This window comes from Lissotriton vulgaris, chromosome 3_1, assembly GCF_964263255.1.
Source record: "Lissotriton vulgaris chromosome 3_1, aLisVul1.2, whole genome shotgun sequence".
NCBI classification, from domain to species: Eukaryota; Metazoa; Chordata; class Amphibia; order Caudata; family Salamandridae; genus Lissotriton; species Lissotriton vulgaris.
The window spans coordinates 1,747,914,024-1,747,938,333 of record NC_141689.1 but is presented as its reverse complement, the minus strand read 5'-3'; the positions used below and the strand labels follow the sequence as shown (position 1 = coordinate 1,747,938,333).

Sequence of the window (24,310 nt, the reverse complement as noted above, 5' to 3'; positions counted from 1 at the left end):
TCCAGGGAGAGAGAGCTAGTGCCCACAGGCAATATCTGGGCACTAAACAAGATCTCTTTGGGTCAGACTCGAACCAACAGTCCCTAGCTTTCCAGGAGGGCACAGATGACATAAATGTTACCCTCCTCTGATGCGTCGGATCTTCTGCCCCTTTGCAATGCCAGTTGACTGAATACTTTGCCTGGCTTTGAGATTGACCCAACTCCTGCTCCAGCACCTTTAGAAACAAATATTTTCCATGCAGTGCATAATAAAGCATCTGAAGTGTTGAAATCCCCCCTACATTGGTGGAATATCGACCAAACCCCTTCACTGACATCCTGCAGTCAATATCCTGTCTGTGGAGCTCCTACTTCCCTTTATTGAGGCCATTATTGATGCCGTAGAGGACCCTTGGTCTAAGCCAGCAACATGCCTTGCGTTAACCCGGACAATAGCACCACGCTGCAGCCCAGCTCCTGGAGATCTGGCCTTCTTATCCCTCCATCTCTCTCCAGAGAGTTTAGTTATCCAAGCCTATCATTGCACTCATTAAATGCTGCTTGCCTGTTGGGACCCTCCTCTAATGCCCTTTGGGATACTGCCGCTACCAGAGCACTTCAGGGGGCATTTTGCTGATGAAGTTCCGGGATGGACAGGATCCTTCCTATTAGATCATCAGGGCAGACATCAACATGGTTAGCCTAAGGAGGAATGCCTGTCTGCACTCTCAGCTTTTTGGCCAAAAGGCAGACTCAGCACTTAAATCCTTCAAAGAAGGCAGAGTCATGGCTAGACCTCTGGGACTTCAGTCCATAACAAAGGATTTTCACTTCAGAGACCTAAAGGCTTCAGGCTAAGTCAGTCTGCACTTGCTGGTCAGCAGCAACAGACTCCCCTTGTCCATCAATACAGAACAGAGAGAAGTCAAGTACAACCTTCTTCTTCTTCCTCCTCCTCCCCTGCACCACCAGGGAAGCTACAGTAGATCCTTTGTGAAGTAGCACATGATGTCGGTGGGTGAACGGGTATCCGCTTTTCTACGAGCCTAGCCGGCCTTTACTTCTGATCAGTAAGTCCTTCAAACCTTAGAAAAAGGATAAATCCTATGCTTTCAGCTGTTCCCCCCACCCCCCAATAACCGGCCTCAACACACCTTTACTTCAGGAGGCCATATGGGAATCTTGCAGCGTAAGCGGCCATGCTGCAGAAGGAAGTAGTAGAATTTGTGCCAGAGCAGGAAATGGGACAGGGATGATTTGCTCATTACTTCCTGGATCCCAAGAAGAACAGCAGTCTGCATCTGATCTTCGACCTAAGGCTCTTGAACTGGTCCTGAACTGGTTCAACATGCTGTCAGTGGCTCAGGCTTTGCTAGAGCTGGATGTGGAAAATGCATGATGTCCCTCTACCTGCAGGATGTCTACTTTCAACCCTGCAGTTACACAGCAAGTACCTGCATTTTAAGGTGTATTAAAAATTGCAGGGCTTTCTTTCTGATTGACTTTGTCACTTCAAATCTTCACCATGTTGATGGTTACAGTCCCATCCCATCTTAGAAGGTTGTGTATTTCAGTGTTCCTATACCTGAGTGACTGGATGCTCAAAGCCAGTTTCCTACAGATGGTGTTGCACCACCTGCAAATGATGGCTTTGCTGCTGTTGAATATTGCAGTCTCACCTCAAGCCCTCCCAGTGCCTCCTGTTCATAAGGGTGGTACTGGATACAACCTTGCTAAGAGCTTTGCCTCCTCCACTGGGGATCTAGGACATTTGGTATATGACTCAAATGTTTAGGCAGGCAGTCAGTTCTGACACTCTTATGCTTGCTCAATAAGTTTGCTTCTTGCATCCCCCTGGTCATACGATGCACCTGAGAGCGCCTCCACAGGCAGTGGTCCCAGTATCAAGGAGTATTGTGATCTTCAGGGATGCTGCAGAAGAATTAATCTGATGGGCAACAGATGAGAATGTGTCTTGAGGGAAGTCCTTCTTTTCCCCACCTGCTGTGGCCCCTCTGATGATGGACACATCTACCTTCAGTTGGGGCGCATACTAGGGAATTGTAGATCAGAGGCCTCTGGTCAAGGGAATAGCAGAGGTTACCTGTCAGCCTGCTAGATCTCAGGGTGTACTGGCTGATGCTCAAAGCCTGCCCCCCCCCCATCCATTCACAGTCCGCCCATCAACAGTTTGACGACCTTGATGTGGTTCGTCAATAAAAAAGAAAGGGGGGAGGGCTCTCACCTTCCCTATTGAGAAATACTGAGACGCTGGACTTAGGCGTACCAACAGGGACAGTTACTAGTAGCCAACCATCTGGTGGGTTCACTTAGTGGCAGAGCCAACAGCCTCAGTCAGCATCATCTTGCTGACCACAATTTGTGCCCCCATACAGAGGGTATTCAGGACATCTTTGCCCTGTAGAGCATGCCTCAGGTGGACCTTTTTGCCACTCACAGCAATGCCCATTGCTCAACCTCTTTGTCTCCAGAGAAGACCTTCTCTCCCAATCAATGGGCCCGGTACTGCATCCTCTACCTCAAAGAATTACATCTGCAAGCATGGAGATTGAGCAGGGCCATCTGTGTTCCTTTTTGCTTTCCCCACAACTAAGTCTGTCTATTCCCGGGGATAAAATTAGTTAATAGCCAGGTGCGGAGTCAGGCTCATTCAACCAATCAATCAACGATTTGTAGAGCGCTGCTGATCACCAATGAAGGTATCCAGGCACTGGGGGGAGCTGCTGTTGGTAATTGTCATTCGAACATCCATGTTTTAGGCCTCCTCTGAACTTCTGTAGGATGGGTGCTGAGAACACCACTTTTATATGCTTCTTAATGGTGAGCTTGTTGTCGAGTATGATGCCGAGTTTTCCGGCGTCCTCTGTGGGACTGGGCTAAGTAGTCCCATGGGGAGGTGTTGCTCCCGAAGATGAGTACCTCTGTTTTGTCAGTGTTGAATTTGAGACATTTGTTTTGCACCCAGCTGGCTACACTGGTCATGCATGTGTGGAAATGTGTTTTGGTGTTAGTGGGGATTGAGGATAGAGAGAGAATGACCTGTGCGTTGTCAGCGTATGATATGATATTCATACCATAGGATGTTATCAGCATGGCTTCTGGAGGAATTTATGGGTTGAATAGGGTTGGACTCAGTGAGGACCCATGGAGAATGCCACTGATGATGTTGTTTTGGCCTGAGGTGTATGGCAAGAGGTGAACATTCTTAGCTCTTCTGGTGAGGAAGGAAGCAATTCATTCAAGGGCATTTGCTTGGATCCCTATTTGATGAGTCCATGTCTGAGGGTATAGTGTGAAACGGTGTGAAGGGCTGCATTGAGGCTAAGGAGGATCAGGGTTTTGGTCTCTCCCTGGTGTAGAATAGATTGGATGTTATCTGTGGCTGCAATTAGGGCGGTTTCTGTGCTGTGATTAGCGCAGAATCCCGATTGGGATGGACCCAAGAGGTTGTTGATCTCTAGGTGTTTGGAGAGTTGTCGGTTTATTGCTTACTCCAGGACTTTAGCTGGGAACGGGAGTAGGAAGATGAGCTGGTAGTTCTTGAGTTCTTCTGGGCCAGGGGTAATTCTTTTTAGCAGAGGTTTTGCATGTTTCCATCCTCCTGGAAAGGAGGCAGAGGTGATGGATGAGCTGAGGATGGTGGTGAGTTCCTTACTAATGGTATTACTCCCCAGGTTGAACATGTGGGTGGGGCAGGGTTCTCTGGGTCTCTTAAATGGATGGAGCTCATGATGGTAGCAGTGTTTTATGGGGATAGTTGATCCCAAATAGTGATTATAGTGTTTGAGGTGGAGTCGCTGCTGTTGAGGAGTTCATCAAAGTTGTCGCTGGTTGGTTGCAAGTCAAAGTGTTTGTAGATGGTGGCGATTTGTTTTGTGAGTAAATCTGCAAGGGTGTCGCAGAGCTCCTGTGACGGGTTACGGTGTACTCGGTTGCCATGGGGTTGGTGAACTCTCTGATGATGCTGAAGAGTTCCTTGCTGAGGCTGCAGCTAGCATCGAGGTGGGTGGCTAAGTCTTCCTTTTTGGCATTGTTCAGGCATTATGATATTTATTGAGAGCCACTTAGCAGTTGGCTCAGTCGCTGGGTGTTTAGTTGGTGCACCAGATTCTTTCTCATTGATCCCTTGAAAGTGACTGGCTAATTGTATCCAATTTTAAGTAATGCTTGGCCCAGGAAGGTTATGCACTTGGTATAGTCGAGTTATATATTGCAGCTTTGTCTGCATTTTTAGGTCTCCAAAACCAACCTTAGTATAAACTGCCGATATTTGCCAGATTTTTGAAAGGTTTGATACACTTGTTTCTGTTAGTCCCATATGTCATGCATCAATCAGACCTGAATTTGGTGTTGACATTTGTTATGGGTGCTTCATTTGAGCCCTTATTTAGTTTGCCTGTTGAGGTTTCTCACTTATGACTGTGTTTTAATTTGCGCTCACTTCAGTCCACCACACTCCGCAGACTTTGAATGTTCATCTACCTTTCATATGCCTTTTCCCAGATAAGCTTCTACTGTGAACGAAGGCGGCTTTCCTTCCTTAAATGGTGTCTCCAGTCCATCTTTGGTAATCAATCACTTTTCTCACTTTTTATCTACTGACCTGCTGTACTAAGGAGGTGGAGCAGTCAAATAGTTTGGACCCCATGCATGCGATAAGCTGTTATATCCGCTGCACAAAAGAGATCAGGTCTGACGATCAGCTCTTTTTTGTGTACACAGGCAACAAGAAAGGCAAGGCGGTGCAAAAGAGAACATTTTCCAGCTGGATTATACTAGGTATCGAGATCTCCTATGCTCTGGTGATAAAACAACTGCCTGAGGTAATCCGGGCCCATTGCAAGATGATGAAGTCTTACCCTGTGGCTGTAGCTAGATGTGTGTCACTGTGAACATTTTTAAAGCAGCAACTTTAGCTCCCCCCCACACCTTCACAAAGCAGTATTGGCTGTATTCGGAGGTGAAGAGCAATGGTCACTTTGCACGTTCAATCCCACATGATTTTCTCATACCTCACCTGGAGCTGCAGGCGCCTCCGACCTCCCTTCCTTGTTCCAGCATACACTGGGACAGACTCCATGTGCAATCCCCACAATGCTCTCATGTGAGAGCAGCGCAGGGATCAGTCTGAGCAGCCTGGAAAGAATCTCCACTCAGACCAGGGAGTCTGTGCAGTTTCTCCAGCCCAGCGGTTCAATATAGCTGAGCTGGAGAAACCGAAGTATGCAAATGTGTTTTGGTCGGCTTGACATCAGTGACATTGTGTAGACATATAGCCATGTTCTTCATACAGCAGGGCAGTCAACTCAGTAGTACGGGTCCAATTAAAAGAATCTCCTAAAGACCAGTTCAACCATAGTTTTTCTGATAGCTATGCATAACAGGTTAAATAAGAAAAATGAATGGCGAATAGCCAATTGCCTTGCATAATACACCAAATACTCTGACTTGCTGGGAGGGGTAAAGCTCCCGCCAAGCCATAGCAAACAGCTATATCCCCGCTGTGAGCCCCCTGGGAGGGGAGGGGCTCCCAGATGGGGGCTGACTGCCCCCCTCCATTCTTACAATTTGCCCCAAGGAGGTGGTGGTCCCCAGGGCTGTGCGGGCCCCCCACACTTCTATCAAACATTGCACCAGGGAGGTGGTGGTCCCCAGACTTGCGGGGGTGGGCGCATTATTCATTGTTCTGAGGAGGTGGCGGTCTCCAGGGCTGTGAGAGGCGTTGCGTGCCCACCTTCCCCGCATTTCAAAAATTCATTGCCCTGGGAACGTGGCGGTCCCCTGGGCTGCGGTACATATGCCTCTGGGACTTGGCTCACCCGGGGGCTTTTTTAAACACAACCACGGAAGCCACGCTTGTGTTTTAAAAATAAAATTCCCGGGACTTCGTCACAACCTCGCTGTAACATTTATTTATTTTGTAATTATTTTCTTGAGTACCCCAAGACCATGACTTGGGGGTCAGGGTATTCCTACCCTTCCCCCTTTTCTTTATTTTCACCTATTTTTGGGGGGGGCGGGGCTCGGTGAAGCGAGTCCCAAGGTGGCTGCCATCACTTCCTGGTTGAAGTGTTGGCAGCCAAACAGAGCTGTGCGTTTCCCTGCACAAGCTCATCTTTTTTTGCAAAGTCTTCGCGACCACAGATATCACTATAGTTGTCAACTTTAATTTCTAAAGAACCACTGAGTGGATTTACACCAAATAACAGAAAGCACAATCTCCTGAACAAAATCTAGCTTTCAGCTAAATTTGATGTAATTCCGTCCAGTGGTTCGGGCTGTAGGCGTGTTGACCGGTCCTATTGTAATTAACACTACAAACGCATCCATTATTCAACCCCATCTTTCTCAGCCCCCACTTCACGAATTAACCCAAAACTTTCTGTGTGCAACAAGAATCACCAGAGCCCTTTTTAGGAACATTTCATGAAGATTTGTCTAACGACGCCAAAGTTATAGGCAAATCAAAAAATGATTTTCTATGGATAATTATATATTAGTACTGTATCCAGTGTACATCTACTTGCTGACCACAAATTGAATTCAGTCATGTCTAAGGAATAGCTACTTGTCCACTAACAATCTGGGGTTTGTCCTAGTTTTAAAGTAGAAAAAGACATACTACAAATCTCGGATCACATTAGCTGCATTCTGGACAAGTGTATATGTTTGTTTACTTACTTGCTTATCAAACAGTCATGGCAGTGTCTTGCCAAACTCCAGAAGACAACAAGAGCTTTCATAGGAAGATTCATCTTTAACCACCATCAGACACTTAGGCCCAAAGGCTTATCTACAGTTTGGTGGAAGTGAGGCTTCGCCACAAATGTCATGGATGTCCCGTCCATCATTTTACAAGGGCATTATAGCCTATGGCATTTGTAATATGGTGGATGGGATATCTGTCGCATTTTGTTGGAGCATCCTGTCTGTTAAACTCTAAATAATGTCCTAAGTGATGAAGATTGTGATATAAATCTCAGAAAGCTTTGTCTTATGATGTCTACTTTCCTCCCCCAGACTTATTCAGCCAATACATGGAGCCAGTGAGAGTTATCTAAGGTGATATGGATGTCTCCATATATCAATATACAGACATTAAACAAATGTACCTACCCATGCTAAAAATTGGAGACCTCTCCACTCCTCAAATTTTGCCTTCACAGAGAATTTCCTTATACTGAGCCTGCAAATTGTGAAGTTTTTCCTCTTCACAGCCACGCATAGGAATAAATCTGACTCTTCCCTACTCGACATATTGAATCTGTAAGGCTTCTCCTCTCTCTCTCTCTCACACACACTGTGAAATTGCTCAGCTTTACCCTGGATTCTGCTCTTGCATAATCGCTCCGGATCTATTGAAAACAGCAATTTAAGTTATTTTTGTCTCAAGGTAAAACTTGGGAAATGCTTTCCTACCACATGCGCCACAGTCCTCACTCAAGTTCCTCATAGCGATACTCCATTCAGCTGCCAGACTGCAATGGCTAGAAAAATGGTACCACATGAACTCGTTTTTCATGACCTCTATAAGAAATTGGGTTGTTGGTTGACTGAGGTGTGAGACCTAGTCAAGCAGCAGCCACCATCCTTGTCAGCGTGAGGGACACGCCAACCCTAAATCAACCTGTGCTCAACCCTCTGGTAGCTTCTTCCAGAGCAGTCAGGCTAAACTTAGAGGCAATATGTAAAGTATTTGTGCAACACTTCAAACAGTAATAAAGTGAAAACGCCACCCAAAAATAATCCCACAACTAGTCAGAAAAATAGGGTGATTTTGTAATAGATAAAACAAGACCAAATGACACAAATCGAATTGGTCAAACCAGAGATAGGCAATTTAAAAGATTTCAGTGAAATGGCGCCAAAAAGCATAAAACGCCCACTGTGGATATCTGGTCACACTACACTGGAGCAAAGTCACAAGTTCATGCCAATAGTGATGGGATGAGGACCGGCTACAGGGGCCCAGGTAGGCCTGCTAAACAAAGTATCTTAAATCCTGGCTTGCAAAGCGTTGCGAGGATCAACGTCAAAGATGTGCCTCACAGCTAAAGTGATGCCTCGGGTCCAAGGTGCGGCAAGGCTGTGATGCGAAGCCATGTGTCGAGGATGCATTGCACAGTTGGGGCAGAGCATCAATTCTGAGGAGCTGCGATGCAGAGTCCAGGGTCATTGTTGGCTGCCGTCAACAAGGGATTCGAGGGCCTGCATTGAGGTTGTGCTGCGCAGCTGCAGTTCTGAAAAGGTTGTGGGCTTCAGTGGCAATGCGGGTCTTTGCTACACGTCTTTTCTACACCGCAGCGAAGTTGCATTGGTTCTGCTCGGGGTTGTGTTGTGCAAAAGAGGACATGTGTTAGTTCCACTGGATCCAAAGAGGCTAGTAGGGCTCCTTAGGCCCACTTCCAAGGACCCAGAATTGGGGTGGCACTCTTTCGCAGGGTAGACTCACAGATGGTAGAGTCTAGGTGCAGTTGCAGGGTTGTTGGAAGCCTTTTATGTCCCTGAGGCTTCAGATAAGGAGGCCAGCCAATTAACCCTTGACGTCCGTCTCGGTTCAAGAGATGCAGGTCTGGTCATTCTCACCCATGCAAGTGGTTAGCCGGGCAGCACTGCAGGGCAGCAGTCCTCCAGAGCAGCAGTCTAGCAGAGTAGCTCTCCTTACAGCAGCACAGCAGACCTTCTGACTGACAGAGTATCCACAGGTTCAGAAGTGTATTGAAGAGTTGATGTCTAAGGTCCAGTATTTATACCCACTTGTACTTTTGAAGTGGGGAGAAGCTATGAGAGTCAGGCCTTTTGAAGGGCCCAGGTACCCTGCATTCCTGGTCCTGGCTCCAGACTAGCTACAGGTAATATGCAGCCCTTTCTATTGAGGGAGGACATAGCCTATTCAAGTTTAAGTGGGACTGAGTTCAGTTCTTCCCTCCCACCCTGCCATGGTGGCCCATCCAGGAACACTGCAGCTCCCTAATGTGTGTGGCTGTCTAGGAGGAATATACAAAGTCTAACTGTCAACTACTCCCCAGCCATGTGACCCAGAAACAGGCTGCAGGCATAAAATGCTGAGGCAGGAAAATGCTAACTTTCTAAAAGTGATGTATACAAAATTGTAATTAAAAATCCAACTTCGCCATAGCTTAGCATTTTTCATTACAATTCCAAAGATACCAAACATAAACTGAGTACCTGTTCCCATTTGGAAACTACACTTATAAAATGTAATAAGATAACTCTAAGTTATCCTATGGGAGAGGTAGGCCTTGCAGTAGTGAAAAATTAATTAATTTAAGGGTTTTTCACTACCAGGACATGTAACATTTAAAAATACATGCCCAACTTTTTAAATACACTGAACCCTGCTCTCCGGACTGTCCAGGGCGTACCCTAAGGTTGACTTATATGTGTTACAAAGGTTGGTTTGAGCCCATAAAATTGTTTATTTTGCCACATCGACATGGCAATTAAACACTGCACACACATGCTGCAATGGCTGGCCTGGGACATGTTTAAAGTGCTACTTAAGTGGGCTGCACAATCAGTTCAGCAGCCCATTAGTACCATTTAGTTTACAGGCCCTGGGCACAGGGCGTGCCACCTTACGAGGGACTTACAAGTAAATTAAATATGCCAATTGGGTATAAGCCAGTCTTACCATATTTTAAGGAGAGAGCACAAGCACTTAGCACTGGTTAGCAGTGGTAAAGTGTGCAGAGTCCTAAGGCCAGCAAAAGATAAGTCCGCAAACAGGAGGTCTGAAGGCAAAAAGTTAGGAGAATTTAGGGAAGCACAGTTGAAATATCTCAATTTTAAGATCTTACACAACTGATACAGATGCACCACAAAACTGCACAATGCAGTCCCAATAACACATGCAAAATTGAGCCATTCACAACCACACAGTGTCCTATTACATACACTATAGGACTAAACTCAACTGAACTTGCAGAATACTGGTTTGAAATATGAAACACAATGATCTTGACCTGTGACTGCATGGTTACAAGTTAGAATGTCTTGCTGTCTTGCTCTATTTAGAAGACATTGTAGAGCTCTCCAAGCACCAGATTGAGCTCAACCTCATTAGCTGCAGCTGTGATCTGCATAGTGAGACACTGAAGATCCGCAGCATGACCTAATCACGGAGAGTGGTGGTCTGAGATCTTATACATCGCAACTTGTGCACACATTATCTGTAGGGTGAATCACCAATTGAACGTACAAAGAAACCCTGGCACTCACAATATTTCAGATTATAATAATGACAGTATTCTGTCTGTCTAACCCAAAGAAATAAGAAGATGGAAAATTCCTCTTGACACAGGAAACACAGGAAGTGCATTTATCTAGACATTCATTAATTTATTTCATAAATATCAAACTACCAAACTTAATGCGCAAAGTTGCAAGGACTAAAACACTTCAGTCTTGTTAATACAGTCAAAAAATCTTTACAATGATGGAGATAGTAGTCCAATCCTTGTTGTAAAGAGCATGAAAAACAGCCAACATGCGTTTCGTCACCACTATGACTTTCTCAAGGCTCATAAGTGTACAATTTGTTCTGAGAAGTTGGAAGGCTCGACAGACGTGATAGAAATAAGTCTGTAATATCAGCATGCAAAAGTCTATTAATGGTATCTAGGTCATCTTCGGTCTCCGTTGCCGTATATAACACATTTAGTCGTAACCTGAGAAGATCGTATTCATGAACTATATGTCAAAAAGTATTCTTCGTAGAAAAAATGGACGATGATCAGTACGGCATCTGGCGCGCTATGATAAGTCCCTCATTTTCTCACCGATCTCTGATGAAAATAGTCTCCTCCCGTCTCTGCCGTAGCTGCAGGAGACAGGAGGAGATTGTTTTCATATTTATTAAATAAATTAATGACTGTCTAGATAAATGCACTTCCTGTGTTTCCTGTGTCAAGAGGAATTTTCATTCTTCTTTCTTTGGGTTAGACTGACCGAATACTGTCATTAATATAATCTGAAATATTGTGAGTGCCAGGTTTTTTGCATGTTACTGTTGTCACTTGTGTTTCCTACACCTTAGGTTGTGGGGTGTTTTACCGAGTGGCACCAATTCTACTCTTTCATGTGAGGTAACTATTCAAGTTCATTTTGTAGCCCATGCATACAGTAATTTTGAGGTGCGACCCTTGTATCCACTACTACCTATTTCTGTTCTATGGACCAATTGAACGTATTCAAAGGAATATGTTTCCCTTTCCTGTGTGGTGCTTCTTGAGTCAAGTACATCCTGAGAGGTGGAATACAAGCACTTGGATTCCTTACTTACGCACACTCTTCGTTTCCCCTTCCACAATACATTTAATACAGTAGTACATGATATATCCTCCTGTGTTGTCTCCATTTGAGTTCCCAAGTGACATCGTGAACAGTGTGTGGAGAATTATCATGACCTGCCATGTTCCTCGGAGTAGTGACTTGACGTATTTTTTCAGATATCATTAGCGCCTGTCTGCCTTATGTTATGATACCCCAACCCCATCCTTAAAGTTTACTGTTGATATTGTACGTGTAACATCATTTAAAGTTCTACGTGATGGCAGGTGCCCCTTGTTCAGTATGCCTTTATATATTTTAGCTCTATTGTGATTTTTGATAACTGAAATTTGGATTTGTGTTCAGAATTAAAATATTGCTGTTTAAAATGAAATCTCAATAAATAATTGTTATGAAAAATAAATGATTGTTGTGAATTACTTCTATTTTGATTTTTTTTAAAGTAATGTGTTTTATTTCTTTATTGTGCACATACTGTTACAAGAAAGTGATCCTACGATGAGGGCAAAGTGAGTTTTTGGGAGACATTCTCTATTTGATGTGCAGAAGTTCTGCAGCTTCAACATTCTCAGTAAAAAGGCGTGGAGGGATGGTAGTTGTTAGACAATTGTGTTTGGCCTCTAGACCCTGTTTCCTTCTCAGATGCAAGCAATATTCCAATGAAAGCAGCTGCTTTTCAGAGTACTTTTGAATCCCAGTTACTCTTCTTCGAGTCTGGGGTGCAATGGAAAGAGTTACCAGGGGGATAAACCTTGATCCTACCTCAAACCTTTAATGTTTAGTCAGATGAGCAGCAATTAGGTTGTTTTTTTGCCACACATAGGCTACTGGCTCTCTGCCCCTTAATATTTTCTAATATATCAGTGCCACCTCTTGTAGCTGGCTCAGCAATAGTTTCAGAGGGTACGGAGAGGCCGAGCATATCTATGTGGACAGCTTTCCCTTACCGTCAGAGGATAGTTTAAATTCTGTGTTTGAGAGTTAAATCGGACTGGAAATTTCCAAGAATAAGCTTTGACTCCAGGTGCACCGTGAGTTGCATAAAGCTCAGTTTTTCAATGTTTTTGTTTTCCTTGGAAAATCTCTACAGATGGGTTAAAAAAAAGATGAAAATAAGAAAAAAATGCAGCATTTGATTTAGTAATGCCGTATGGGTAAAGAGACTTTATGGCAATACATAATACTGTTAATCGAGAAATATTCTGTCACTCTAAGAATTTATCCCATAATTTTCTATCGCTGACGTTATGAAATAATCCTATGGTTCCTGGCACCCTCTTTCAGGAAATGAAGTTGAAATAACATTAAAAGAATATTTGGACACTCTTTCCCCTTGAGACCCACAATTATGTGCAGAAAAAGCCTACCTAATTTTCTGCAAATAGCGATTAGAATCATACTGATTGAAGATGAACTATACATTCCAACTTATTTTCTCATGGGGCAATTTGTAGCATTGGAGTCGTAAATGGCGCGTGGCCTGCTTACAGTATGACGTAACAAGAAAACAAGCATTGTGGAAGCTTTTTTGTTTGGTAGCTAGAATACAAGTACTCTACATCTGTGTTAACTTTCTGCTCCTGCGAACGTGCAATGAGAATTCCTGTCTTGTAAGAGAATCTCCTAAAGCTTAAAGAAAGATCTGGAATGCAAGAATGGGGATCGTGGTGTTTTACCAGGAACAAATGTCCTTTGCTTAATACATAGGAAAGTGAATACATGGAGTGAAGGTGCTGGATATAAACATTACGTGAATTCAAGAAAACCCCCAACAGCAGGATACTTCCCGACCAACCCATGAGATAATAGAAGCCAGCAGTGAATTGTGCGAAATAGATGTATTTATAAAGTTTTATATGGCCCTAGCAAATATTCCAGGTGTATCGCAACAGTTTGTTTATAAAACGTAATTGGTTAAGTATAGTTATTTGGACTAAAGCGCTTTTAATAGTAAAATTGTTTTTTTGCCTACAACGAATTTCAGTCTGTCTACTGGTAAATACAATTAGGTTTGTTTTTTCTAGTGTTCCCCTGATTCATCTGAAGAACATGGTGGCAGAAGTTGTTCAAACTTTAAAAGTTATGTACGGCTCCTTGGTCAGGTGAGTTGAAGTATGTTTTCTATTGTGCAAATCTAAGGGAGAAGACCATTTTGGGCAGGTCGATTCACATGGTTACACTATTCCAAAGAGAAGATCAGACCAGTGTTGAATTCCTCCTCAGACCTACAAACTGATGCAGATACATGCGTTTCCAAGTGTACACCCAACAGTTGCGAACAAGCATTTGGGTTGGCAGTGTGTCTGGCTTGCCAAGAAATATTTATAACAAGCATCTGGTGGGACTTTATTTCTATGTATGTACAATTGTGAGCAGGAGATGTATCCTATTTAACTACAACTTAATGCGGTCAATTACACAACGTACCCATCCACAATATAACGTGGGTTGGCAGTAGCCCGTTAAGCTGACTATAGCAAGCACGAAAATAAGACTATGAAACGCAATCTGCATAAGGGCTTAACTGAGGACGACCTTGGCCCTGATAACTTGTCTAAAAACAACTTTAATACAGATTGTCATTGGATAGGTGTGCAAAAAGCTCTAGTTAATCTTCTTGGTTATTATTACAGTTAACGACGATACACAATCATGAAGTACACAGAACTCTCTGACACAACATAATAGGAAATTCCAAGATATACAATAACTCCTTTGCACATACACAGGAGACACCACAGCAGTGAAGTAGTATCTTCTGAAAAAAGGGAGGCTTTCTTATAATCGTTTTTGCTTTGGTCGAGTTACATATGTATTACGTAGAATGTTGAATGGAAACCAAAAATTGCTGTTTAATTAATTGTGCGGATTTGTAAACACCATTTCTGGTGACAGAGTGCTGTTCAAATGTAATGCCGGTATGGCCTTCTAATCTGTCAGATTTGCAAAAATGTTGGGCTTCAAATACCTTTGCAGAGGTGGGTTAATGTTGAGTGAGGTGGCATACAGTAGATGCAAATATATTAGCTAGAATCCGATTCTGAAGAGTTCAGAGTGGAGTAGTTATTAGTGAGTAGCACTGATTATACAAGACAGGCATATTGTACACAGTGTTGTGCAAGCTTTAGTGATTTCAGAGACAACATTAGAGTTGCAACTGTTTTTAAATACAAAACCAGCCTGAAGATTGTGTGTGGTCCTTAAACCTTTACCAGTAAATTTTTTGGGCACGTTTTTGCAACAAGGAACCAAACTCCTTTTAGAGTGGTGTAGAAGTGTAGTAGACTATCTTCCAATGCAAGTATGGGGGATATAGTAGAGATTATGCTAGGAATTGGGCTGTAAGTCAAGTATTTCCAACAAAATATGGGTAGTTGGTCCTTCCGCAAGTATGTGGTGAACGCAGAGAATGAATTCTATTATAGGATTATAAATGGGCGTAGTTGTTTATCATGAGAAATAGGAAATATTTCATATGTGAGAGCGAATTGACTCCCTGTCGAACACGTTTGAGCAATTGTCTGGAGGGGATCAGATCTTTAAAAAGGAAGAAATAGGAAGGTTAATGTTATATAAGGCCCATGTACATGAGATTTCAACAACAAAGAGGATGTTAGACCTTGACTATTTGTGAATTAGAAGATGATAACAGATGATCAATGCAGCTTTTGCAACTTGTGGGAGAGACTACCATATTGTGCATCTAATCCAGGGAGAAATCTTATGGATTTTTAGTCTTTCCATTAAGTTTACTGTTTAGAAACAGAGTACCTTCTTATTGCATAAGTTGGAATACATCTTGGATTGAGGTATAGTTAGTATGTCGTCAAGCCCCCGCAATGCGTGTGAGAAAAGATGAAGCGGATTTGTCCCATGTCGATGTGTCAGCTAGGTAGACTTTGACAATTCATATATAATGAAGCACGGTGTACCATACAAAAGCAGGGAACCCACTGTACCTGTATGTCAGCAAACCAGAATCTCAAGTTTCCCAGTTTTCTTGCATGAGTAAATCATCCAGTCCAGGCATTTTCTTTGCAATTTGTCAGTTGTATTCCTAGTTTTACAATGGGTTAAATAAGGCTATAAATCTCAGCATATAATGAAAAAATGCACTGCATGAGCGAGTCATGGGTGGACCTGGGAACTTGAGAGGGCTCAGAAACCTGTCTCTAAGAGAGAGATGTGTGGTAGCTTAGGATCTGTGTATGATCTGCAGTGAACCAGGTAGAAATTAGGTGCAGTGTGCTTAAAGAAACAACAGTTATTTTTTACTTCAGTGACCCTACTGATATTGTACTGACGATGAGGCTTTTTGGGGCAATGCATTCCTTTATTAACAATGTGAATTAGGTTAGGGTTGCTTAGTCGTAATTAATCTGAAAAATACTTTTTTAGGAGCAACCAAAAGTAAATTGACCTACATATCGGAAATAATGTTTATGGCTTTGAGGCAAAACTAGTGAAATGTTCATGACGCTAATTTCGACCTCTCCACACCTGTTTGCAGATTGATTCACACTTACCTCTGGAGACCTTTGCCAGCTAACATTAAAAACGTACCTTTCATTCCTCGTTTTCAACTACGCCTGTAGTTAAAACATGTATATCCTACTTTTCTTGACTTTCACAATTAGGCCTCCATTTTTTCCTCAACAGCATAGTCCTAAAGGCTCTTTAATGTTTGAAAGTAACCCTTGGGTACATTTCACTGTTACAGCCTTTGCCCCATCTGTTGCTTTTGAATTGGTAGACCTCATCTAGCTGTGCTATATTTTGGTCTGTAGACCATATGTCCTTTTGAATATATTTATCTATAACCAGTGCTTAATTTGTGCAGAAATACTAAGATTGCCAAGTTGGGATTTCACCATATACTGTGTGCCCCTTTATCGGACTCTTGTAGGTTCTCTTTCATCTTTACTATCTCCTTTGTCTTGCTGTCTTTCTCTTCCCCATTCTTTCCTTCTTTTCTGCCTTTTTACGCTCCTGCTCTGGTTCAAAGTCTATTCATGAAAGTAATAGACTTTCACCCCAAAGGATAATAGAAACAGCCACCATGGTTTGTCTGATTGAGCTATTGTAACAGTTGGTTTCTGTTTCTCAGTGCTTTTTGCCGTGTCGAGAACTTCCATAGGTTGGACCACTTCTTCAGTCTCTTCTTCCTGCGAGCACTTCAGCCTGCCAGACTGAATGAATATGCCGACCTCAGTGCTCAACAGTACGACCACAGCAGTAGATTGTTTTTAGACCACATTCCTGGAGTGCGTTGGCTCACCTTGCCAAATGACATTAAGGTAATTATATTTTACTGATGTGGCTGGATTGAAACAGGAATTTCCCTAAATTTTCGCTCTTGTTTGTTACCTGCTCATGCTTTCTAATTTAGAATATTTAGTTGAATGCTTAGCCTCATTGTTTGAACTGCAGTAGGCCAGGAAATGTCATTCCTTTGTTCAGTTTAAAAAAAAAAACTTTATGAAGGTTGTTCAATATGTTCTTTTTTTTTTTGTTTTAATCAATACTGTACTACATACACATTATTCCATTTATTTGTCTCCACCAACGGCACTGCATGAACAGTGCTGCCACTGGGGCTTCAAGATTAGAGCTACTGCTTGTAGTCAAACCAAATAAGTGATGTTCCAAGCTTTGATAATGCCACTCTTGTGCCTTTTGTATGTTGAAAGATAAACACAAGATTAGTACACAGAAGAAACAGAACATGTGCAGCAGTGGTTAGCACAGTCTGTACTATGGAAAGTGCAGACTGCGACGGAGTGAAAGTTTCTCACTAATGCACACCCCTACCTACCCCTACACCACAAGCAGCAACTGTTGATGTTTGGCATGCGCGCGCGTGCACACACGCACGCATGCACACACATACACACACACACACACACACAACGTATCTACCATTTTTGATTGAGTTTTACAGTTTTATTAATTTTTGTTACCATGTATCCAAGTCACCCACAGAGAATGTACCCCAGGTGTTCACAGTAACTGTTTCAAGGCTCTAGAATTAGTTTCTCCATCACCATGCTGTGCACAGCTGTTACCCACATGTTAGTCACTCTTAAACATGAAGCCCATTTTCCAGCACAACATTTTATATCTTTAGCATTTCATTTTTAACGTCCTACCATTCCTCAAAGCAGATGACTTGGTAGAACCTATCCTAATACTAACTGGTCATGGTTATCAATGTATAAGTCAAAAAGCCTATCGAGGGAATACAGCTGATACAAAATCAAGCAGCAACCTTGATCATCAGATAAGAAAAATGTGTCAGTACTATGTCTGCTTTGAAGGTACTCCTGGTACTTCCTTTCGCTGCATGGAGCAAAGTACTATGCTCTATGCACAAATACTTTACGTGATTGGTATCTAATATAACACCCAAAACCTCTGCACATTCTCTGAGGTCAAGGAGAAATGCTGCATACATGAGAGCCAATTAGTGCAGTATGTCAGGACAGTACAAGCAACTACAGACACAGGCAGAACACTCCCTAATGAACCAACGTGTAACTTGTAGTTAAAGCTTGAAAGAACTTGCACTTAACCAAAAACATCTACATAAGCAAAACATATATATGTTTTAATACTCTCGGTTTATTGATTTGAGCAACGAAACATACACAGGTATAGTACAGTGCTCTGCCTTGCAATCATTTCGTTTAATTCCTAAAACAAAGGTATCTCCCGTACTATGAGAGCAGGTCAAATAAATGTGAATCAATAGGAATACAATTTTACAGGTGCAGATATGAATTACAATTCTGAGACTAATCCCACCATTTGCCCCATAATCTTGTGGGTGTTTTTTGTGGCATCGACTGGCTCTGAATACGAACACCTCAGTCGTGGCGGAATTGTCCATTACTCTTATTCATTTGAGGGAGCCAGCTTCGACTGCCAATGTTTGCCAATGTCTCTCTTGGCAAGTAATAGACCCATGCTGACCAGAGTTTTAACATTATGCGGGCCTTCTCACGCCCATTCTTTGACAATACCCTGTATCATCATTTTAGAGTTCTCAACAATCACAGGGCCCATTAACTTTCCCAGGGCATGTGCCACCTCCAGTTAGTATTGGGAAATATTCGGACATTCTCAAATTACATGAAATTATGTGGCCTTGAGAATTTTCAATTTAAACTACAAGAATCTGGAATTTTCCCATCTTCCATAGGCACCATGGGTTATGATAAAACAATAGGGAAGTATTTGAACGGACTCAATCTAAAACGGGGAAAAATTGCTGTTCTCACTGATATTATGGCTTCTACCCATTCTTCATTATCCAGGGGTCCATATCTTTCTCCCATTTTATTTTTAAATGAAGTGAAGCATCTGGGCGTGAACCAATACAAAACGTGATAGTCTTGAATATGACCTTCAGCCAGATTCATCAAGCTGAAATCGGCTCGCAGAGGGCCAGATTCTGAGAATCTGACCCTTTGCGAGCGCTATTTTTGCATTTGGGATTCATCATCCCAAATGCAAAAATCCCAATTATAGAAATCGCTAAATTGCGAAAAATCGCATTTAAGGAATCTTAATTAGAGATTCCTTAAATGCTATTCATGAACCTTTTTAAAATTGCGAATTCGCAATATGGGGCCGCTATTTACAGCGAAGTGTAACTTTGTGGTAAATAGCGAAAACTTAGAAAAATGCACTTTAGTGCATTTTTGTAAGTTGTATGTTACACACACACACATGTCCTTTGGAAATGTGTGTGCGCAACACCAGTGTACATTTGCATTTCAGGGGTGCTACAGGGTGTCCTTTGAAAACCCTGGCACCCTTGAAATCGCTTCCTTATTTGCGATTCGCTAATTGCTAATCGCAAATAATGAATGACTCCCCATTCATTCCTATGGGCCTTTAGGCCCATAGGAATGAATGGGAAAGCCATTCCTTATTTAGGCCCATAGGAATGAATGGGAAAGCCATTCCTTATTTGTGATTAGCAATTACCGAAACGCAAATAAGGAAGCAGTAGAAATCGCAAAAAATATTGCGATTTCTACATGCATCCTGTTTTGCGAGTCTTAATCCCTGTACTACTAGTTTGGCCTACAAAGGAATAACATTCTGGGACCACCCCTAAGTAGCTACGATAGTGTTTAGAGCATGCCTCAATTGCAGATAACCAGAAGAGATGAGGTATTTACAGCTGAAATTCTTCTGTCAATTTCGCATACGATTTTATATGGTGATGGGACTAAATAGCCCCCACAGTGGAGATACCGATCAAATCCCTGAACAAAACGTGGTCAGTTGAGCTGTATGTGCAAACCATATTCTGTTCTATAACAGAGTGGCCTTCGTTAAGGGTTCATGCCACTTAATGTGTTTCAATACCTCATGCCAGCAAATTAATGCAATCTTGTAATGGAGGCCAATTCGGGTGGTACAGTTATAATGTATAATGAGAACATCAGATCCTATTTCTCTAGGATATCGAATTCCAGTCTTAATGCTAAGTCATGCTGTTCTCCGTTGAAACAGTCATCTATCAGAATAAGTTGTACAGCCCTACATCTTAATGTAAGCTAGCCAGTCCTGCTTCATATAGGCCCTACCTACATTTAGCAAAGGAGATCCACAGGGATTTTATTATTTCACATCACCACAATCCTTGAGTGAAGGCTCCCTTAAAAAGTAGGTGGTAGTAAAAAGTGATAACTTTGCAGCGAGAATAAAAACCATGAAAGAGAAATAATTTTAAACAGAGCTCCCCTTCACATAACAAACCGAGCTCCCAACTCCTGTGGTGGTCAGTGAAATTGGCATTCCTAAGTAATGAAAGTGATTCCCCTCTTCTCTAATGACCGCATCTCCCAGGGAACTGAGGCATCCATCCAAAAGAGGCACAAAGGTGGTTTTCCTCCAATTTACTTTCAGTCCAGAGGCACCACCATACATTTTAAAACTATCCATCCTGCATGGGATAGAAATATTCAGCTGCTGCACAAACAAGAGCATGTCATCCTCATTTAAGGATATGCTGTCCTCCTGCCTGCCAGACCAAAGGAAGACCTTTATCTGTTCATCAGCTCGCGAAAGAACTACTGTCCATTTGCCCTCCTTCCATTCCATGCCCACGTCCTGGAGAAGGCATCAACCTCCAACTCACCGATCATTTAGAAAGAAACAAACTACTAGACACATCCCAATCTAGTTTCAGATCCAACCACCGCACTCAGAAAAGCCCTGATCGAAGCAACAGACACCATCCTAGAGTTACTCGTTCACCTTTCTGCACCCTTCGACACGGTCTCCTACCACACACTCCTCGACCGACTACGCCAGATTGGAATCAGACACGAGGTGCTCAGATGGATGGCATCCTTCCTCATGGGAAGCACCAAGAGAATCCTCCTCTCTCCCTTAACTTCGCAACCCAAGCACACCCTCTGCATAGTACCACACCGCTCATCCGTCAGCCCAACCCTCTTCAACATCTACGTGACACCGCTCACAGACAACGTCAGATCACACAGCATCAACATCAGCTCCTATACTGACGACACACAGCTCGTCCTCTCACTCCCAGCGGGCCCCACCTCGACAAAGGCCAACTTCCACAACTGCATGAGGAACATTGCGACATGATTGAAAGAGAACTGCCTGAAACTCAACACTGACAAAATGGAAGTCCTGATCTTCGGCAGACACACTGCCCTTTGGAATGACTTATGGTGGCCAGCAGAGCTTGGACCTACCCGCACGCCAAAAGACGATGCCTGCAATCTCTGCATCATCCTGGACAGCCAACTCTCCATGAAACGTTAGGTGAACGCTGTCTCCTTAGCCTGCTTCCACGCGATCCTCGTGCTTTCCAAAATCTTCAGATAGCTTAACATCAACACTAGGAAAATGGTGAGGCAGGCCCTAATCACCAGTCACTGGACATACACCCATATCCTTGAATTATAACTGGCTTCTAGTGGGTCTTCTATTCTTTGTAATGTACTATAAGGAGAAATCGTTTTAGAATCAAGCCCAACTTACTCTCTGTGTGGCGACTCTTATGGAGCCAGCAGATTAGCCTTACTCCCTTAATATGTCCATCCCAACCAACCGGAGTGCATAGCATTAGTACAGATTAGAAGCTGAAAAATTGCCTGGTGTAATGTCCAAGCAGGTAATTGAAGATCCAAATTAAAGGTTAGTTAGATACAGAAGGGTCATCACTTGTTCTCCAGCTTTTCCTGTTGTTTTCCTTCAACTGTTGGAAATGTCCTGGTTTTCTCCCCAGCTAAGTAGGTCACGCTGTCAGCATAAGAAAACAATAGTTTTGGAATAGGGTTACAGTTAGTCAATAGGGTGAGTAACTTATTATTTTTGCGCTCTGGCTTGTTGTGGTAATCATGGGCCTCCCTGGATTTTGCGTACGTTCTTCAGCAAAGTTTGGACATGGTAAGATACTTACAATGTTGTATTTTGAAGCAATGTCCATTGTGTTTAATTCACAGAGCATTTCATGCCTCTGAGCACAGGACTATAAAAGCTAGTTGATGTTCTGTGCAGTTTTTGCTGAACCTTTTTAAAAAGATTTTCTAAATTAGAAAACTGTGGTTTTATAAGTCTATTTTTTTCAGGTAGATATAGATACAGCATTGAGTGATCTGGAAGCAGCTGATTTTGCAGAACTGGTAAGAAATAATATATATTAAAAAAGTTGTATATCTTTGTTGGTATATATCATGTTTAATTATTCAAATGTTCAACCAGAACGTATGACATAAGTAAAATTGCATACCACATTTAATAAAAGCAGGTGTCTAAATAATAAATGGATTCTTACAAAGAAAACACAACAGGCTTTGAAACTATTGTTATAAACATTTAAAGATAAGCTTGTGAAGTTGTAATAAAATGTAACATTCCTGTGGGTTTTTAAAAAATCTGTTTTTATTAAGTTTTCCAATATTTTGACAGTAGATGTTACATATGCTATATAGTACAAATGCACCATTATCTATGCAACAGGTCAAACAACAGCAGATATTCAGTGAGTGAAGGGTGACAGGTATTTCCCATTTTCTTCAGTATAATAGGAATTAGTACATATTTACTGGTCATTAGAGACACTCCTACAGTGTCAGAGCCTTGTACATTTCCTATAGTTGTGGAGATCCGTGCATGCTGTCGCTGTGACTAGTCATAGACACTGTAACTTCTGTGTTATTAACAAACAAATCCTGAGAGTTCCTCCTGACCCCCTACCGTAGTTGCCTACTGGTGTCCAGAGCAAAGTTACATTATCATCATCAATATCAAAGCGACCCTTGAACGGGTCACTTTGATATTGAAGATGATAATGTAACTTTGCTCTGCTCACTCTTCCAACCTGGCCAAAACAATCCTTCCGACCACCTTAAGGGTTGAATCCAGTAATTAAACAGGCCTATAAAACCTGGGTCAGAGTTATTCCCCTCTTTAAACATAGGCACTATAAAAGACTGCAACCCGGTCGGTAGACAACCTCAAAGTTACTGGTCTAAGAGCGTTCGTTTCCAAAGGGGCCCAAAAATCAATATTATCAATAAAGGCATCCAATGGAACACCGTCCGGGCCTTTGGCTTTCCTCTTCCTACTGGACCTTATTGTTTCAATCACTTCAGTTAGGCTAAACTCAATAGGAATTGCTGCACTGACATGCTACAAGTAGATCTTTTCCTAAATTGAGTGGAACTGCCTGGCCCATTCCTCAGCCACTATTATAGTATCTATAGATGAATGAGCAACATCACTAAAATGTGGGGCATTAATCACCTTCCAAAAAGCTGTGCTGTTAGAGTGAACACTTGCTACCTGAAGAGCTTCACAAGCATTCTCTTTAACACAGTTTTCCCTCCTATCCTGCGGAAGTTTGTATTCCATCTCACATCTCTTTACCAATGCTCTATCCCTGACCTTACTCCTCAGAGCCCTTTTCTGGGCTATATGAGCCTTACTGCACGACTTGTGAAACCACCCTTTAATTTTTTACTGAAGATACCTGTGGGTCTTGTCAGAGCATTTTGATATAATTAGCCAGCACTCTAAATGCAGCTAACAGCCTTCCCTTCTGCTGTCTCATCCAAACGAATAGCTAAATATTTAGCATGTGTTCTGATTAAGTTAGTGAACACCTTTCGATGTACAACCCCCATTTCAAAACAGTACCACTTCACCTTCCCACACTTATCATCTGGGAGAGCAAATCCCGTTTAACACCCACTTGAAAGTTTTCAAGCTCACTACAAGAGTAGTGTGGTCATTGAAACCTGACAAAAGAATTTAGAAAATTATCAACAGAATAATTAAGATTCTCAGAGATTAAAATATGGTCAATATTACTCCAACAACCATTCCCCATAGAAGTCGAAGGTGCAATGACTGTTAAAGGGAGTACATTGTTGATTAAAAAAATTACATTTCCTTTAAAAAGAAAAAGCTCAATCGATGCCCCCCCCCCACCCCTCAATAAGGGCTATAAAGAAAATGCCTCTCCTTCATTATTGGTCAGGCCACAAACCTCTTTAGCATTTACTATGCATGTTGTAATATTAAAATCCACCAACCAGATTATAAAAATCTCTTTATCCCTGATCTCAATGAAGCCCGTCAGATCTTTCTCGAACTTCAAGACAACAGTTGCACTAGAGGATGAGAAAACAATTGTTATAGAAATCAATTAACACAAAAACTTTTACCCCCTAAGGTCATATCTGAGTAGTTGATATTAAGGATCATCAAGTCTTGAAATTGCTAATCCCCCCGGCTCAGCCACTATAGGACCTTGCAGGGGAACAAAAAGAAGAATAACCATCTGAATACAAGTTTCTTGTAAGCATACAACAGAATAGTTTCTATTAAAATTCACCCAGTCTGCATTATCCAGTTTTCTCTTTACTGGGCGGCAGTGCTTGTACCATCCTCCATGCTAATATCCCATCTTGTATCTGCATGCAGATTTGTATTTAAGA

At 42.4% G+C, this 24,310-nt stretch overlaps 1 protein-coding gene across 1 annotated transcript in view; it reads left to right on the top strand.

The window, feature by feature from the left end:
- The window catches only part of INTU (inturned planar cell polarity protein), a 438,220-nt gene that overhangs the window by 261,611 nt on the left and 152,299 nt on the right, over positions 1 to 24,310 (top strand). Inside the window, exons 7-9 of the mRNA XM_086962184.1 lie at positions 13,340 to 13,417; positions 16,423 to 16,612; positions 21,938 to 21,991. Coding sequence (XP_086818310.1) covers positions 13,340 to 13,417; positions 16,423 to 16,612; positions 21,938 to 21,991 — 322 coding nt within the window. The remainder of the gene's footprint in view (positions 1 to 13,339; positions 13,418 to 16,422; positions 16,613 to 21,937; positions 21,992 to 24,310) is intronic.